At 51.1% G+C, this 14,869-nt stretch overlaps 2 protein-coding genes across 4 annotated transcripts; both read right to left on the bottom strand.

Annotated features, from left to right (window-relative positions):
* Positions 1-45: 45 nt before the first annotated feature.
* Positions 46-2,624, bottom strand: LOC148093563 (uncharacterized). The gene is made up of 4 exons (XM_087815216.1): positions 2,613-2,624; positions 2,132-2,472; positions 937-1,050; positions 46-799 (listed from the first exon to the last, which is right to left on the bottom strand). Exons 1-4 carry the CDS (start codon positions 2,622-2,624, stop codon positions 649-651), a joined length of 618 nt encoding a protein of 205 aa, XP_087671342.1. The 3' UTR covers positions 46-648.
* SRRM2 (serine/arginine repetitive matrix 2) lies at positions 2,444-14,661 on the bottom strand. Of its 3 annotated transcripts, XM_016211399.2 has the most exons (11): positions 14,383-14,653; positions 13,389-13,496; positions 13,039-13,203; positions 12,787-12,864; positions 12,236-12,298; positions 12,110-12,142; positions 11,862-11,912; positions 11,595-11,687; positions 10,749-10,941; positions 3,170-9,810; positions 2,444-2,930 (listed from the first exon to the last, which is right to left on the bottom strand). In XM_016211399.2, the coding sequence occupies exons 1-11, from the start codon at positions 14,622-14,624 to the stop codon at positions 2,918-2,920; spliced, it is 7,680 nt and encodes a 2,559-aa protein (XP_016066885.2). In that variant the 5' UTR covers positions 14,625-14,653; the 3' UTR covers positions 2,444-2,917. The 3 variants fall into 3 exon arrangements, with proteins under 3 accessions (XP_016066885.2, XP_087671825.1, XP_016066886.1); XM_087815699.1 differs by lacking the exons at positions 2,444-2,930; positions 3,170-9,810 and having other exon boundaries at positions 9,824-10,941; positions 14,383-14,661; XM_016211400.2 differs by lacking the exons at positions 2,444-2,930; positions 3,170-9,810; positions 10,749-10,941 and adding an exon at positions 10,949-11,509 and having other exon boundaries at positions 14,383-14,661.
* Between the last annotated feature and the right edge of the window lie 208 nt (positions 14,662-14,869).

The raw sequence follows: 14,869 nt of genomic DNA, 5'->3' as shown, positions 1-14,869 counted from the left end.
TCCCTGCCCTTCTCCACCCTCTAATAAAACAGTCTATAGATCCAATTCCTGCATTTCTCATTTTTATTTGACAGAAAAAGTTGCTCTTGCTGTACAGATTTTAAAAAACCAAAATGCCTTTAAGAAACGTGAAGAAAAGTTGGGGGGAAGGGGCCACAATCTCACTGGGGAGCAGTAAGGGCCAACTAATTGTAACTCTTGCCCCTTTCCACAACACTTCACACAAGTTCCCAAGTCCCAAACCATCATCATCTCCCCCTCCCCCAAATTCAGGGGTAAAGGGGGGACTGTGCCTCCCAGACCCTTTTTGACTCCAGTTTGGAGTCCTGAACTGTATCCTCCCCTCGGGCAACTCTCATTCCCACCCACCCCAAACCCCCCAAAACATGTGAACCAGAAAAACTCACAGAGATCAACATTTCACAGGAACAAAGAAAAAAAGGATAGAGAAAGAAGGGAGCCCCCTCAAAATGCTGCCAAGATTCAAGGGGGGGTTACAAGCACCCCCCCCACACACAGCTCTGTTGGGGAGAAAGAGGGCACTCCCTGTGGCTCCAGAACTTGGGGTGTGGTAGGATTTCCCAAAAAACATTCATGGAGACCTGCAACAGAGAAGAATGCCATCAATGCAGAGGTCCTAACCAGAGCTCATAAAAGCTCAGTCCTGGAGTATGATGAAACACACCTGGAGGAGCGGTGCCGCACGGGGCGAGGGCTAGGTGTCTCCCTCCTGCGCTTGTGGCCTGGGGAGCGGCTGTCCCCACGCTGACCTCTCCGGGAACCATGCTCACTGCTGCTGCTGCAACACAGAACAGACATCAGACCACATACACACACAACCACCTCTAGCATCTTTAAGCCTGAAAACGGTTTTTCAGAAAATGGCCAGACTGGGCTGGCCATTGGCAGGAGGCAAAAACACACCACTGGCCCTACCTTTGTTGGTCCCGTGGTGAGGGCTGGGGCGAGGGGCAGTGGCGCTCAGCAGGCGAATAGCTGAGGGACCGAGAGTCCCGGAGGGAGTCTATTGGCTTCCGGGGGCTGCGGGACCTACGGAGCAGAGAAGATCCCCCATAGTGCCACACTCTTCCAAACCCACCAGCCAGCACTCAGGACCACCCCCCCAGGTCTTGACCACCAAACCTCATACCACACGGGGCAGCCTCAGACCCACCTTTGTCTGCTCACTCACCCATCCGCCCGCATACCATCCACCGAGTGCCCCAGTGGGCAGGGCATGGGGAGGGACGGGATGACAGTGGGGGACACAAAGATAAAGACAGTCCCTGCCCTTGGAGGGGCTCAGTCTGGTGATGAAGGAAGGCCAAGGGAGGCACGCTCAGCCTCATGTGTGGGAAGCAGCCCAGCAGGGACTGATATAGGTAGATCTGGGACCCAGGGGAGGGAGATGAAGGGAAGGGGCAGGGTAGTCTTCTCGAAGGTGCTGTTTGAGCGGAGTCTTGCAGAACGAGGAGTTCACCAGGCGGACAAGGGAATTCCAGGCAGAAGGAACAGCATGTCCAAAGGCATGGGGTTCTCCTTAGACTGCAAGGCGCTGGGTGTGGCTGGAGCAGAGGGCATGTGTGGGGGCGGGCAGGAGAGGAGAACACAGGGCAGGCAAGGCCAGTTGGTGTAGAGCCTCACACGCCATTCCCGCAGAGATGGGGCTTTATCCTGCAGGCCACAGGGCGTCCCAGAAGGATTTGTGGAGTGGAGGGAAGTAACCAGATGTGCGTTTTAGAAAGATTCTTCTGGCTACGTGTGGAAGAGAATGGCGTGGAGGCAGGGAGACAGGGAAGAGGCTGTGGACAGAGTCAGGAGAAGATGACGGTGGCCAGACCAGAGCCCTGGCAATAGCAATGGGGAGACTTAAAAGCTAGAGTCCCTGGGACCAGTCTGCATGTCAGGGGCAGGGAGAAGAAGGAACCTATGACTCCCCAATTTTGGCTGGGGCATCCACTTGGATGGTACAGCCCTTCTTGGCCAGAACGGCACAACAGAGTAAGTGGGGAGAAGAGAACCTGACTCCTCCCATACAACCAGACACCAGAGTCCATGTGAGGCACCCAGCAGGGATCTCACACTCCAGGGTCACATCCCCCCCCACCATCTCAAGCAAGGTAGCACTCACCTCCTCTCGCCGGGGGGTGGCTTCTTGGGGCTTGCAGGTTTGGGCAAGGCCTGAGGGTCAGGCTTAGCAGGGGAAGGTGAGGAAGTAGAAGAGGAGGAGGAGGAAGAGGAAGAGGAAGAAGAGGAGGAGGAAGAGGAGGAAGAGGAGGAGGAGGAGGAGGAAGAGGAGGAAGAGGAGGAAGAGCTGGAACTGGAGCTGCTAGTGCGCCTCTTCCGCTTGGCTGGGGTCGGTTCCTGAGGACGTCCCTCTCGTTCAATCTCCTTTGGGGCTGGGGGAGGGCTAGGGACCCTGTGGGAAGAGTGCAATGTCACAAGGAGAGACAAGCTGCCCCAACCCCAACCCTACCTTCCATGACCGGGAGGAAGGGCAATGGGGGAGGGGTGCCTGAAAAAGGCCCTGGGAACTCTCCCAGCCAAAGCCAGAGAGCCAGTGACCCAGTGAGCGTATTCTCTGGAGAGCAGTGGCCCCAAGCTGACCCAACCTCTGCTAACATAAGCAACAGGCTGGGGTCCGCAGCACAAGGGATCAAGGTTAAACCTCAAGAATGTCCCTGATGAAGGAATACGGCCCCTGGGCTCAGGTGTGGGTGCAAAGCTGGGTGGTCTCCTTCCTTGGAGAACCAGCTTGGGTAGGCTCCTGTGTGTGTGTGCGCTGGCTGGGGGAGGAGCCGTCCTGCCTGGAGGCAGGAAGAGGGATGGGATGACCTCTGAAGATCCTTCCAGCCCAGGGAGTTCCTCTTGAGGTCTAACTGCCATCCCTCCTGCTGTAAAATTAAGTCCATTTCCTCTAGTTCTGTCCTCTGTAGAGATGGAAAACTTATCATTATCCTCTAGAGAATTAACCTTTGGAGACTTTTCTGTCCCATTCCACCCCCAATCACCCCCACCCCAGCATTCTCTTCTACTCCCAGCTTAATGGTTAAGGTCCCCATACCACCTCAATGAGCCAAGAACCTCTGAATAGGGTGTTCCCTTCCCCATCCCGACCCATCCACAAAACCTGCCCCTTGGAAAAGATCTAAAAGTCAAGTCCCCTTACCTCTTCAGTGCTACCTCAGGTTGAATGGGAAGGCTAGAGCCCTCCGAGTCACTAGAGCTGGAGCCGGAGGAGGAGGAAGAGGACGATGACGATGATGACGACGAGGAGGAGGAGCTAGATGAGGAGGAGGAGGAGGAACTCCGCCGCTCCTTTGCTGGCTGCAGGGCCCCCGCGGAGGCAGGTGGTTCCCCACCCTCAGGGTGGGACACCCCAGGGACAGGAACAGAGAGCATGCCATTGTGGTCACCAGCAGAGGATGTGGTCTTTGCTACTGACCCAGAGGAGAGGGACTGAGATCCTGCTACAGGGGTGGTTGGGGCAAGCAAAGATCGGGATTGGTCAGAAAAAGATGGCACAGGAGACCTAGGCCGATCCTGAGCTGGAGGGAGAACAGACTGTGAGGGAGGAGCCTGAACCATTCTAGAGACAGGAGAGGGAGCCCGCTCAGAGGTCATTCTAGACTGGCTTGGGGCAGCTGGTGGGGTTCTGGAGCCTGGGCCTCCCGGTGGGGTTCTGGACCTGGCTCGGTCAAGGAGCGGTGGGGAGGTTCTGCCACTAATGCGCTCATAGGCAGAAAGGGGCACCCTGGGGCTGGTGAGGTTTGCACCAGACAAAGCTGGAGCCATCCTAGCACTGGTGAGACTTGCAGGGGCCAAGGCTGGAGGGGTTCTTGAGCTGGCAATATTCACAGGAGCTGTGGCATGTGCAGATCTAGGACCCACTAGGTTTGCAGGGGCTGGTGCCTGGGGTGTTCTGGAGCTGGAGGGATAGTTTGCAGCGTTTGGGGGTGTACCAGAGCCTGAGAGACTCAAAGCTGCCAAAGCTGCTGGGGTTCTGGCTCCTGCTAGGTTCACAGCTGGGGCTGTAGGGGTGCGAGGGTCAGCAAGGTTCACAGCGGAAGGTGCCACTGCTGTTCTAGGGCTGGCCAAGTTCATGGCTGCTGCTGCAGCTGGTGTTCTTGAGTCAGCCAGGTTCACTGGTGTTGGTATGGCAGGTGTCCTGCCACTGGCCAGGTTCATGGCCGCTGCAGAGGCTGCAGGAATCCTACTGGCAAGGCTGGCAGCTGGGGCCGTTCTGAGACTCATGAGAGGCACTGGAGCAGGAACCTGGGACATTCTTGCAGCAAGGCCTGCGGCAGACATGGATGGAGGAGGACGAGCAGTGCCAAGACTGATGGCTGTCAAGGCAAGTGCAATTCTAGACTGAGCATGATTTTCTGGCACAGATGTTCTAGGGTGATCAGGAATTCGGGGACCTGGACCATCCATCATGGAGCCACCAGCTTGCTGCAGGACAGACATGGGTGTTCTAGAGCTGCCAAGAGGTTCAAGCATTCCAGGTGATCTACAGCGGTCAAGAGGAGTTGGTGACATGCTAGGACGACTGAAGCAACTCATTCTGGAGCTATTGAGTGCCACTGGAGGGGTCCGAGAACCAGAATGATTTCTTGTTGCTGGAGGAGTAGCAGAACGTGAACGATCAGAGCTACTCCCAGATACAGAACGCCTGCGGATTGCTGGAGGAGATCTTGTTAAGGATCTTTTGCCCCGAGTCATTCGTGGAGTACGAGATCTAGAACGTCGGCGGACAACAAGTGATGAGCGACTTCGAGAGCGCTTGCGTGGCAGAAGTGGGGTTCGAGACCTAGAGCGACGCCGAATAGCTAGAGGTGTTCGAGACCTAGATCGGCGGCGTGTCACTGGAGAGGTTCGAGAGCGGGACCTCCTTCGAGTTACTGGAGTCGTGCGAGATCGAGATCTCCTACGAGTGACTGGGGATGTTCTGGATCTCGATCTTCTGCGAGTGATAGGTGAGGTTCTGCTTCGAGATCGCCTCCTCACTACTGGTGGAGTCCTAGATCTAGACCTTCTGCGAGTTACCGGTGGTGTTCTAGAACGGGAGCGCCGGCGAGCTGGTGTTCTGGACCTTGAACGACGGCGAGTTACTGGTGGTGTTCTGGACCTGGATCGCCTTCGACTCACCGGGGATGCTCTTGAGCGCGATCGTCTTCGAGTCACTGATGTCCTAGACCTTGATCGTCTCCGACTGACTGGTGAAGTACGTGATCTGGACCTACGTCGGCTGACCAGGGGTGTTCTGGACCTGGATCGCCGATGAGTGGCTGGAGAGGCCCGAGACCGGGAACGTTTCCACGGGGCTGGTGATGTGCGTGAGTGGGAACGCTTCCGACTGGCTGGGGGTGTCCTAGAGCGACCTCTTCGACGTCGAGAGGAGGTTCGTGAACTTTCCTGCCGAGCAGGAGACCTTGAATGGTAACCAGAGCCTCCTCTCCGCCTACGAGTAACCCGAGACCTTGACCGACTCCGCTGTCTCCTTCGAGAGGTTGACTGAGAAGATCCAGACCTATCTCGACGTCGGGTTGTCCTGGTTTTCTCCCTCCTTGAACGGGAACGAGACCTCTGAAGCCCACGAGGCTTTGGTGAAGGAGAACGACCTCTCCTTGAAGTTGTCTTAGTACGGGGAGATGAAGCTGAACGCCGCCGGCGTGAGGATCTTGACTTTTCAGCTGGCTCTGGAGAAGACACTGAGGGACTTCTTCGGCGTCGTGGGGGAGTTCTAGAACGGGTCTCTGGTGAGGACGATGCAGAACGGCTTCTACGGGAGAGTCTGGTCTTCCTAGTCCTCTCAGATGATCGAGAGCTGCGACGCCGAAGTGGAGTACGAGACTTAGTCTTGGGCTCTGGTGATGACCGAGAGCTTCTTCTAGCCATTCTGGACTTGGGTGGGTGTTCTGGAGAAGACTCAGAACTGCTGCTTCCTTCAGGAGAAGGGCCTCTGCCTTTGCTCGATGAACCTGATCTGCTTCGTCTGGGAAGGGCCCGAGGAGCAGGAGCCTTGGGTTCAGGAGAGGAATCAGAACCACTCTGTGCCCTGGATGCTGCTCTTGGCTTATCTTTAACTTCAGGGGATGAGCCAGACCTACTGAGCTGAGGAGAAAGTCGGGATTTGCTATCAGCCTCTGGAGATGATCCAGAATGACTCCTTTGTCTAAGTGGCATTCGTGCCTTAACTTTAGAATCTGGAGAAGAGTCTGATTCACTTCTTTCCTGAGGGGATGCACTGGGTTTCTCATCAAGTTCTTGAGAAGATCCAGATCGACTTCGCTGCCCAAGAGGAGTCCCAGCCAAAGTCTTCTGTTCAACTGATGATTCTGACCCACTTCTTTCTCTCTGGGGGGTAAGACACTTGTTGAGTTCTGGGGATGATGGAGAATGACTCCTTGGCCTAGGAGTCTGAGGCAAAACTTTTGGTTCTGGAGAAGAATCACATTCACTTCTCCCCCTGGATGGTGTTCTGGGTATATCTTTCATTCCAGGAGAAGATCCAGATAAACTGTGCCTTGAGGGAGTCCCAGACCCATCTCTAAGTCCTGGGGAAGAACCAGACCTGCTTCTCCTTGAAGGGGTTCTGGGTAAACCATCTTTCAGTTCAGGAGAAGATGCAGAACTACTTCTTTCCCTTGAGGGTGTTCTAGGTATGGCATCAAGTACTGGTGAAGAAAGACTCTGATTTGAAGACATTCCTGCTTTTTCCACCACATCTGGGGATAACTCAGAACTGCTGCGTCTGGAGGACCTCAATTGTTCTTTCATGTCTAGAGATGAATCTGTCTCCAGCTGATTGGGAAAAGGTTCATTCAAACCTCCTTTAACCTCAGCAGAAAATCCAGTCTTTATTTCTGAAAGAGGGCCTGAGTTTCTAAATTCTAAAGGTGACTCATAGCTATTGCCCCTGGGAGGGGAATCAGACAGTTCTTTATGTTCTGGAGAAAAAGGTGGCCCACTCCAAGCTGAGGCCACTGCAGGGACTTCTGCTTCCAAAGCCTGCAAAGACTGGCTTTGGTCAAGAGTCAAAGACATAACAGGCCTTTCTCCTATTTCAGATGAATCAAAGTTACTTCCCACCATTTCCTTAAGTTCTGGAGACACATGGGACAGAACCTGGTTTGAGGACTCTTCAGATTTCTCTACCACCTCCATTAATTCCTCATCTTGGCTTGCTTTAGTTAATGGACTACTTTGGTCTCTTGTATCTGGAGATGACCCAACACCACCTCTTTCCTTTGATGAGTTTCTAGATGTGTCTTTGAGTACTGCTGAGGACTCAGGTCTATTCTGTACTGGAGGAGGATTCAATTTGTCACTTAGTATAGACGATGTAGTAATATCCTCCTGAAGGAGTAAGCCTGTTTTCGTTTTTGATTCAGGAGAAGGCTCCAATCTACTCTGTCCCAGAAGAGATTTACAGTCCATTGCAGAATATGGGGAAGAGTCAGACTGAGATCTATTCTGCTCAGGAGACATTCCAGGTTTTAGACTAGGACTTACTGACAATTTGCTTCTATCTTGTGCTGGAGATCTGGATGCAGGTTCAGTGACAGGAGAAGAGGACCTGGACTGGCCACCCTTAGGTGGTGTTTGAGATTTGCTCTGCAGAGACAGGGAGTCATAGTGACCTGGTCTCATTTCTGGACTTGAAGTATCAGATCTGGAATCTAGCAAAGTGTGAGGCTGTCCTTCCTGTGGCAGAGATAAGGTACCAAAATAGCTTTCTCCTGGTGGTGTGCTGGACTTTACTCCTGAACAGAGTGGGAAGGATCCAGAACTTGGTGCTGGTGAGTCCTTAGACATCTCCTGGGAACATGGTGACTTTGATCCAAAAAGACTGTGACCTGGTGGAATTTGAGGCTTTACTTTGGGGCACGGGGAAGTAGACCCTGAGTGACTTTGTCTTGGTGGTGTTCTAGGTTTCACTTTGGTATCTGGTGAGGATGACCTAGAATGGCTGTGTCTTTGCAATAATCTAGATTCCACCTTGGAGCAAGGAGACTCTGGTCTGGTTTGCCTTGGTGGTGTTTTGCCAGGACTTGGAGATGAGCCAGAATGGCTCTGGATTGGTGATGTTACTGCCTTCACTTTGGGTTGTGGAGATGACGACCCAGACCGGCTCCGTCTTGGAGGTGTGCTAGATTTCACTGCAGGAGGAGAGGATCCAGAGCAGCTATGTCTCAAAGGGGTCCTAGACTTCACCTCAGGTTCAGGTGATGTTTCAGAACAGCTCTGTCTTTGTGGCGTTGCAGACTGTTCATTTGCCCGGGGACTTGTTGCAGACCCTTGCCTTGGTGGTGTTCCAGATTTCACTATAGGTTGAGATGAACTAGAATGACTTTGTCTTAATGGTGTTTTAGATTTCTGGTTGGAAGGTGAAGAGCCCGAGCGACTTCGCCTTGGGGGTGTTTGAGATTTAGCTTTAGATTGGGATGATCCAGAGCGGCTACGCCTGGGTGGTGTCTGAGATTTTTGTTTAGGACACGGAGAGGACCCAGAAAGGCTTCGCCTCAAAGACAAGCGAGATTTTACTTTAGATCGTGGAGATGAGAGAGACCTGCTCCGCCTTGAAGAAACACGAAATTTTTTCATTTCTGGGCTTGAGTTGGACCTGCTCCTTCTCTGTGATGTTCTGGACTTGTTCTTCCGCTCTGATGATGAGCCAGATCTCCCTCTCCTTTGTGGTGTTCTAGAGTGAGATCTTCCCCGTCTAACTATACTTCTACTACGGGATCTTCGTCTTGCTGGTGTCCTAGACCTAGATCTCCCTCGTCTCGCTGGTGTCCTAGACCTAGATCTCCCTCGTCTTGCTGGTGTCCTAGACCGAGATTTCCCTCTCCTGCCCGGGGTTCTAGAGCGCGACCTGCCCCGCCTCCCTGGGGTTCTAGAGCGGGACCTGCCACTTCTCCTGGCTGGTGATCTACTACGAGACCTCCGTCGTACTGAACGGGTCCTAGATCTGCGTCTAGCAGGTGATCTAGACCGAGACCTGCCTCTCCTGGCTGGTGTTCTAGACCGGGATCTACGCCTGGCAGGCGTTCTGGATCGTGATCTACGCCTGGCAGGTGTTCTAGAGCGAGACCTGCCCCGCCGGGCTGGGGTTCTAGAGCGAGACCTGCCCCTAGTGGCTGGGGATCTAGAGTGTGACCTTCCTCGCCTTGCTGACCTCGACCTGCCTCTCCTCTGAGTATTTCTGCTCCTGGACCAGCCTGGTCGCTGGGGAGACCTAGAGCGGCCACGTCGCTGGGGGCTTCTAGATCGCCCCCACCGCTGTACAGATCGGGACCTATGCCACTGAGGGGAATGGGACCGAGAATGACCTCGCTTAGTAGGGGTTCGAGACCGCGATCGCCCCCTCTTAGTGGTGGTAGGACTACGGGACCTCCCCGCCCTACGAGGTGTATGAGAATGTGACTTATCCCGCTTAGCTCGGCCATGTGAGCGACTCTTGGATGTGGGAGAAGAAGAAATCTCTCGGTGGGACCCTGGAGCTGGTGTGGGTTTAGGACTTTCAGGGGAAGAGCTCGCATGCCGAGAAACTTTGGTAGGTTGAGGGGATGGTGGGCAACTCTCTGAAGATGATTGGGGAGGTTTCTCAGGAGACTTAGGTGGTAAACGACCCCGGGTTGGGGAAGCCTCAGATGTGGGGTTCATTGGCTCCTGACTTAAGGGGGTTGCTGCAAGGGGTTGTGGGGAGCTGCCATGTTGCTCGGCAAGGAGCGGAGTGGGAGCAGATGGTTCTGGGCCTGTGCTGCTCCTTTCCGGAGAAGAGCTAGGTCGAACTGCAGATTTCTAAGAGCGGGAAAAAAAAGTAGGAATAGGGATATGTAAGCACTAAAACTTTTTATCACTCTTAAGATTCCAACACCCGTTTCAATGGAATTTCTCTGCAAGGCCCATTACACCAACTGGTCATTTTCCTCATGTCATGACCAACCATCACGTTCATTCAATAACAAGAGGCGATTTAACATAAAAAACACTGGGGGAAATTTGAAGATATGGACAGTCTGTGACCTCAATAGTCGTGTAAGAGACAGAATGCAAACAAACAGCACACGTTAAAACAAATAACCATTATAAAATGCTGTAAAAAGCAATTCACTAAAGTGGGTGAACTCTTACTTTATCCTTGAAAAGTAACTGTATTAAAATAAAAGGGAAAGGCAAAGGTTTGAGGACTTGTGTAAATAAAAAAGACTAGGATGGAGCACAGGAAAAGACAGGAAAATGGATAGAAGAGCTAAGAACTTAGTAAACAGCAATTAAAATATACTGTAATAGTTGAAACTACAAAACATTAGGGTTTGAATTAGAATAGCAAGTGTAAAAGAATAAGTGCTGAACAGACCATTCCAGAGTAGTATTTTCAGAATGCAATCCAGTGGGTTGAAACATTTTAGCCACACCAGCATTTAATGAAATAAAAATATTAGAAGAATCTAAGTAGTAAGGCCAAGTATAAAGGAATTTCCTTGAGTTCTATATACACATATAAACAGGACGACAATGCAAAACCTATATCCAGGGTAGTCTGAAAACTACAATTCTAAAGAATTTGCAGATGTAGAAGAAAATCTGATTAAAAAAACAAGAAAGGAATACAGGAAAAAAAAAACCACCCCAAATTCATTTATCTTTATAAACTCTTATTTCTTTTTCACTTCAAATACCTATCCTAAGTCCATAACCCTGCAGCCCAACAAACATCCATTAACTTAGGAACATACCTCCTTTTTGTCTTTTTCTTCATAAGGGCTACTAGGCTGTTTTGCAGAAAGCTCTGGGCTGCTGGGATGCCCTGTGTTGGTGGTACCTGGTTCTCTGGAAGGTGCATCTCCCTCCCCTCTACGCCCTGAAGCAGGGGAAAGACTTTGCCCCGTCAAGGCAGTTGAATGGGTTTTTGTTGCAGCACTTCGAGACCTGAGGGAGGTAATTGAGGATGGGGGAGAGGAAGAAAATCAGCTCAGGGGAGGACAGAAAACCCCCTCCCCAGCTCCCATCCACCTTCCCTGACTGTACACAACCCTCTTCCAAGAAGCCTTCTCTTATTCACAAGACTCCAATCACTCACTGAAATTCAAGTCCAATTCACTTTGGTTGGTCCTTCTCTTCCCAACATGATCCCCAAAAATGTTCTCCCTCTACCCCTTTGTTGACCTCCCCCAAACCTCCCAAAACCCTCCACCCAGCCATTCCCTACCCACTTCATTCACAACTCACCTCTGAGCCCACCTCCTTCAGGAAGCCTTCCCCGATTAAGGAAGCCAGGGTAAGGATTCCTTCCTCCCCCAGACACCACGAACAAACCACCCCCCCCTATTCTGGCAGTCCATATACATCAGAACAAAACAAGAAATAACAAAATAAATAAAAAAAAAAAAAAAAAAAAAAAGAGAAGGGGAAATGTATATGTCTGTCCATCCTGTTGCTTTAGCCTGTCAGCTCCTAGAGGGCAGGGACCGTGTCTTCCGAATGGTCTGTGCAGCGCCTAGCACACCGTGGGCGCTCAATAAATATTAAATTAATTAACCCACAAGTCCCTCTCCCTCCCTTCCTCCTGGACCACCCCTTACCGACTGCGGGAAGTATCAGAAGAGGAAGCAGAGTCAGCAGAAGTTGAATGGTGGGCCCGGCGGCTCTTGGGGGCTGGTGTTGTACTTCGAGACCTGAAGGAAGACCACAACCCACAACTCAGGTGTTGTCACATTTGTACTGGATTACCCTCATCCACCCCGCAACCCTTTATCAGTCAGGTAACATGACATATTCTACCCTATTCCCCTAGATGGCATTCATCTACTTGCTAAGCACATTTTCCTACAATCCACACAAACACTCACCGCTTCCGCTTCTTGTCCTTAGATTTGCGTTTGCTCTTTGGAGTGGGAGACCTAAGAAATAAGTTAAAATTATTAAAAGTAATAATCACTTTTAAAAAAATGAAATAAATATTAGAGTTGACAGATCAAGAAACTGAGCTTTACTTCAAGAAAAAGAGACACCCCCCCACAGAGAGCAAGCAAGGTCATTAAACAATGGCTACAGCTCTGCATGCCACTATGTCCTCAATTCCCCAAAGAGCTCTTACCTATGCTTCCGTTTCTTGGATTCAGACTCTGACCTGTTGGGGGGGAAAAAAGACAAAACATAAACCAATACCTATGCCTGGATTCATTAAACCTCTCTAACCACACTATGTACTCCCACCTCATACCTGTGCTTCTTCTTCTTAGAGCTCTTCTTCCTCTCTCGTCGAGGAGAGCTGCTCTCTGACCTGCTAAAGATGAGTTCAGTAACAAGGTCATACTGCTTGGCTCCTTCCCTGGCCCTCCCACTTATAACCACCCCCACCTCCAGCCCCCACCCCGCCCAAAGGCTTCTAAAGCACCGAACAACTCCAACAGCATTAATGTGCCAGACCTAAGCCGAGAACTTACTCTCTAAAAATCATGGGTATGCTCCCTCCTTTTATCAACAAACATCAAAATGAAAATCTCAGAAATCCAAAATGCTGTTGGCCAGTCCTCAATTGACAGAGCTGCAGAATCAACCCTTCCCACTGAAGCAGCATACACATTCCCTCCTCCCAGCTTAAACCTGAATAGTAACTCCCTCCTCCCTGAGTTTTCTGACAACTCTCTCCTGCTTCCTAGAAGCAAGAATTCTCGAGAGAGAGACAGAGACAGAGAGAGATTGATTGGGGAGAGAAAATACATGACAGGATTAATCCTCTGGCTTACTACAGTAACTTTCCAACTAACTTACCGTCCTCTATCTTTCTTCTTCTTCTTCTTCTTCTGCTTTGGTGTTGGTGAGCGAGAACTGCTGGACTCCCGGACAAGGCTGGGGAAAAGATGAAAAGAATGGATAGTAAGCCAAATTTTCTCAGACATTTCAATTTCAGAAGAACAAAATCTAAAGAATCTGGGAAGAAACAGCCCACCAAAATAAATAAATTAGAGCAGAGTGCTTAGAATGAGGAACAGAAACTGACACTGGTTTCTTGGTCTTGTGTACCTGTAAGGTTTGGGAGGCTCGGGAGCTGGTTGTTTGGCTTCTCGAGCACGACGCTGAGGATCAAAAGAGCTGCCATCCACATAGGAATCACTGATGCCAAAGGCAGCACGGAGTCGCTCATTCTTCTTCTCATTCAATTCTGCCAACTGGTGAGTCTCAGTTACCCTAGAGAAAAAAAATAGCAAAGATGTGAAGGACACTGAGAGCAAAGCATAGTCATTTTTACACAATTATATACAGGAGCCAGAGAGGATTGGGAAAAGGAAGACAGAACAGAAAGTACAAGATAAGAAGAGAGGACAACAGGAGTATATAGTCCAGAGGAAATCAAAGAAGAGTGAAACACTCACACTGGCCTCTGCCCTGGGGTCTCCTCCTTGCCCCCAGGGTTCACATCCTTCTCCAGCAACATGAGTCGAAAGGTCGCCACTTTTTCCTGAATTTGCTGTTCCTCGTACCTGGAGAACAAATCCCTTCAGGGTTAAAGCTTGATTAGACACTTTCCCCAGTCCCAGGTTTACAGTTTCCTCATTCCCAACAAGGTCCCTTTCCTCTCCATGCACACATAGAACTTTTCACTCACTGTCACCCAAAGCACCCTTTTCTTAAATCCATCTGACCTTTTCCCTGTCATCTTATTTCCTTCAACTTACTACACCCTCTAGAACAGTGGATTTTAAACGGGCCAAGAGAACAAAAGTTAAACAGGCAGAGTTCCAGGTGCTCCTCCCCAAACTTCAATAAGAACAGGTCTTTCATTTCCTAGGATTTCAAAATAAGGTGCATTGTATAAAAGGGGCGCCACTGCTGAAGTTTGAAAACCACTGCTCTAAAAAGGTTTTTTCCCTGAATGTGCTCCTTTTCCAAAATTTCACTTCCTATCCAACCCAGGATCCTCTTATCCAGCCAAGTGTTCTTCCAGTTCCTGATTTCCTGCCTTTGCTACCTTCCAAGGTCTCAATCCTTAAATCCATTTACCTTCCTATCTCTATCAATAACAACACCTGTCAGCTTACCTAGATCATCTCTTGCCTGGTCTCTGCTTTCCCACCTCTTCCTTAAAGCACATTTTTGTCTCTCAATGGCCCCCTTTCCCCATATGCCTGTCTAAATAATTCAGACTTCCTCAGACTCCCTTGTATGTCCCAGACATGGTTTCCTCATCTCCCACTCTGAACTGTCCCTTAATTCCTTTCAATATGCTAGTTCCTTTTCCTCCGCCCCTTCTACAACTCCTCTCCAGGCCTCTTTCAACAAGCCCTAAGCTTCTTACACCCCACCTAACTCCCCCAGCTCTGCACTCATTCAGTGCTTGGCTCTCCCCGAGCCGAGCCCTCCCCTCACCCCTGCTCTTCCATCATCTCCTCCAGCTCGAGGCATCGCAGCTCCACTCGCCGCTTGCGCTCGTGGTCCAGGATGTCAGGATTAGGCCGCTTCACCAGGGCAGCCTCCAGGCGCCGCAGTTCCTCCTCTCCCTTGTAGTCAGGCCGCTCACCCCGGCGGCCCCGAACCAGGGACAGGTTGCGCTGGACGTAGCCGTTGGTGCCGCTGCCCCGGGGCGTCGGCAGCCCGATCCCGTTGTACATGGCCCCGTGCCCGGGGGGGAGGGGGGCACCACCGCTCCTGAGGGGGAGCGGGGAAACACGGGTCAGGCCCCTGGCCCCAAGCTAACCACTTACCACCACCCAAATCCCTGCTCTCCTCCATTCCTATTACAACATGTATCTCCACGCTAAACAACCTTCAGCTACATAATCTTCCTGGTCCCCTAACAAAACCTTCTTCATCCTTCCCACACTTTCTTTCCACCAACTCATAGCCCAGCTCTTAC

The sequence above is a fragment of the Miniopterus natalensis genome, chromosome 3 (genome assembly GCF_054644295.1).
Source record: "Miniopterus natalensis isolate mMinNat1 chromosome 3, mMinNat1.hap1, whole genome shotgun sequence".
Taxonomy (NCBI): Eukaryota; Metazoa; Chordata; class Mammalia; order Chiroptera; family Miniopteridae; genus Miniopterus; species Miniopterus natalensis.
Note: the sequence above shows the minus strand (reverse complement) of the source record. Positions and strands in the feature narration are given on the sequence as shown.